Raw genomic sequence first — 1,765 nt, forward strand, 5'->3', positions numbered from 1 at the left:
CTCCTCCGAAAACTCTCTCCTTTCTCTTACTCTCTCCCCAAACCCTACATTTCTCCCCCCTCACAAACCACTCCTCTCTCCTCTCTCCTCCGCCATTACCACCATCACCGCACCACCACCACAACCTCAACCTCCCTCTCTCTCTCTCTACCCCAAGTTTCTCTATCTAGAAACTTCTCCTCCTCGCAGACGCCGGACCAGATCGCCCACTCTCTCTCATTGGAGCTCCTCAAGGACCCCGACTCCGAGCCTCTCCCGATCGCCGAGCGCCTCAAGCTCTGCTTCTCTCACGTCTCTCCCACCCCAGCCCTAGTCCTCGACGGTCTCAATCTCTCCCCGGACGCCGGCCGTACGGTCCTAGGATTCAACGACTGGCTCGTCTCCAGCCCTAATTTCGCTCACTCCGATGAAACGATCTCTTTCTTCGTCGACTACCTTGGCCGGAGGAAGGATTTCAAGGCGGTCCACGACGTGATTGCGGCGAATTCCGGAGTGTCGGGGCCGAAAACACTAGCCGCCGCCGTCGACCGTCTTGTTCGTGCCGGTCGGCCGACGCAGACGGTGGCGTTCTTTGAGAGGATGGAGAGGGACTACGGGCTGAAGCGGGACAGGGAATCGCTCACTGTCGTCGTCGAGAAGCTCTGCGAGAACGGCTTCGCGAGCTACGCGGAGAAGATGGTGAAGAGCTTGGCGAACGAGATTTTTCCCGGCGAGAGAATTTGTGATTTGCTGATCATAGGATGGTGCGTCGATGGGAAGCTTGATGAAGCGAATCGATTGGCCGGAGAGATGTACAGAGGAGGATTCGAGCTCGGAACAATGGCGTTCAACGCGATTCTCGATTGCGTATGTAAGCTCTGCCGGAAAAAGGATCCTTTTCGGCTACAATCGGAGGCCGAGAATGTGTTGGTGGACATGGATACTTATGGAGTTCCGAGAAATGTGGAGACTTTCAATGTGTTGATCAACAATTTGTGTAAGATTAGGAAGACTGAGGAAGCCTTGAAGGTGTTTGAGAGAATGGGAGAGTGGGGATGTTATCCGAATGAGGAAACGTTTCTTGTTTTGATCAGGAGTTTGTACCAGGCGGCGAGGGTTGGAGAAGGCGATGAAATGATTGATAGGATGAAATCCGCGGGTTATGGCGATAAGCTTGATAAGAAGGCTTATTATGGCTTCTTGAAGATCTTGTGCGGGATCGAGAGGATCGATCACGCGCTGAGCGTTTTCCAGAAGATGAAGAAAGACGGGTGTGAGCCGGGGGTCAAGACTTACGAGCTTTTGATGGAAAAGTTGTGTGCTCATAACCGAGTTGATAAGGCCAATGCCCTTTTCAATGGGGCTAAGAAACGAGGCGTTCCGGTGACGCAAAAGGAGTATCCCGTGGACCCTAGGTACTTGAAGAAGAAAGTTAAGGCTGTGAAGAAGGAGAAGAAGAGGGAGACGCTGCCGGAGAAGATGGCCAGGAAGAGGAGGCGCCTCAAGCAGATTCGATTGAGTTTCGTGAAGAAACCGAAGAAAATGACGCGCCGAGCATATTGATCCGAGTGAAAGGGTATGATTGGGTTATTTATTGAAGTTTTGACTTCAATTGAATTTTGATCAACTTGTTTTTTGATGATATGTAACCTTTATGTGTTTCTTCTTGTTTTCTAGTATTGGTTATTAGTAATTAGAAGTAAAATTACTTCACCAAGTCCAACAGAGAAACCAAAGAAAATAAAGTGATCTTTTTGTTTAGGATTTTGACACTCAGCTGGTACAT

At 50.1% G+C, this 1,765-nt stretch overlaps 1 protein-coding gene across 1 annotated transcript; it reads left to right on the forward strand.

The window, feature by feature from the left end:
• Positions 1-24: 24 nt before the first annotated feature.
• On the forward strand, positions 25-1,728 carry LOC112095238 (pentatricopeptide repeat-containing protein PNM1, mitochondrial-like; the record flags this gene model as incomplete). Its single annotated transcript, XM_024176917.1, has 1 exon — positions 25-1,728. A coding segment is annotated over one exon (1,518 nt), but the record flags the coding sequence as incomplete, so codon positions are not given.
• Positions 1,729-1,765: the final 37 nt, after the last annotated feature.

Source organism: Morus notabilis, unplaced genomic scaffold, assembly GCF_000414095.1.
Source record: "Morus notabilis unplaced genomic scaffold, ASM41409v2 C11437225, whole genome shotgun sequence".
NCBI classification, from domain to species: Eukaryota; Viridiplantae; Streptophyta; class Magnoliopsida; order Rosales; family Moraceae; genus Morus; species Morus notabilis.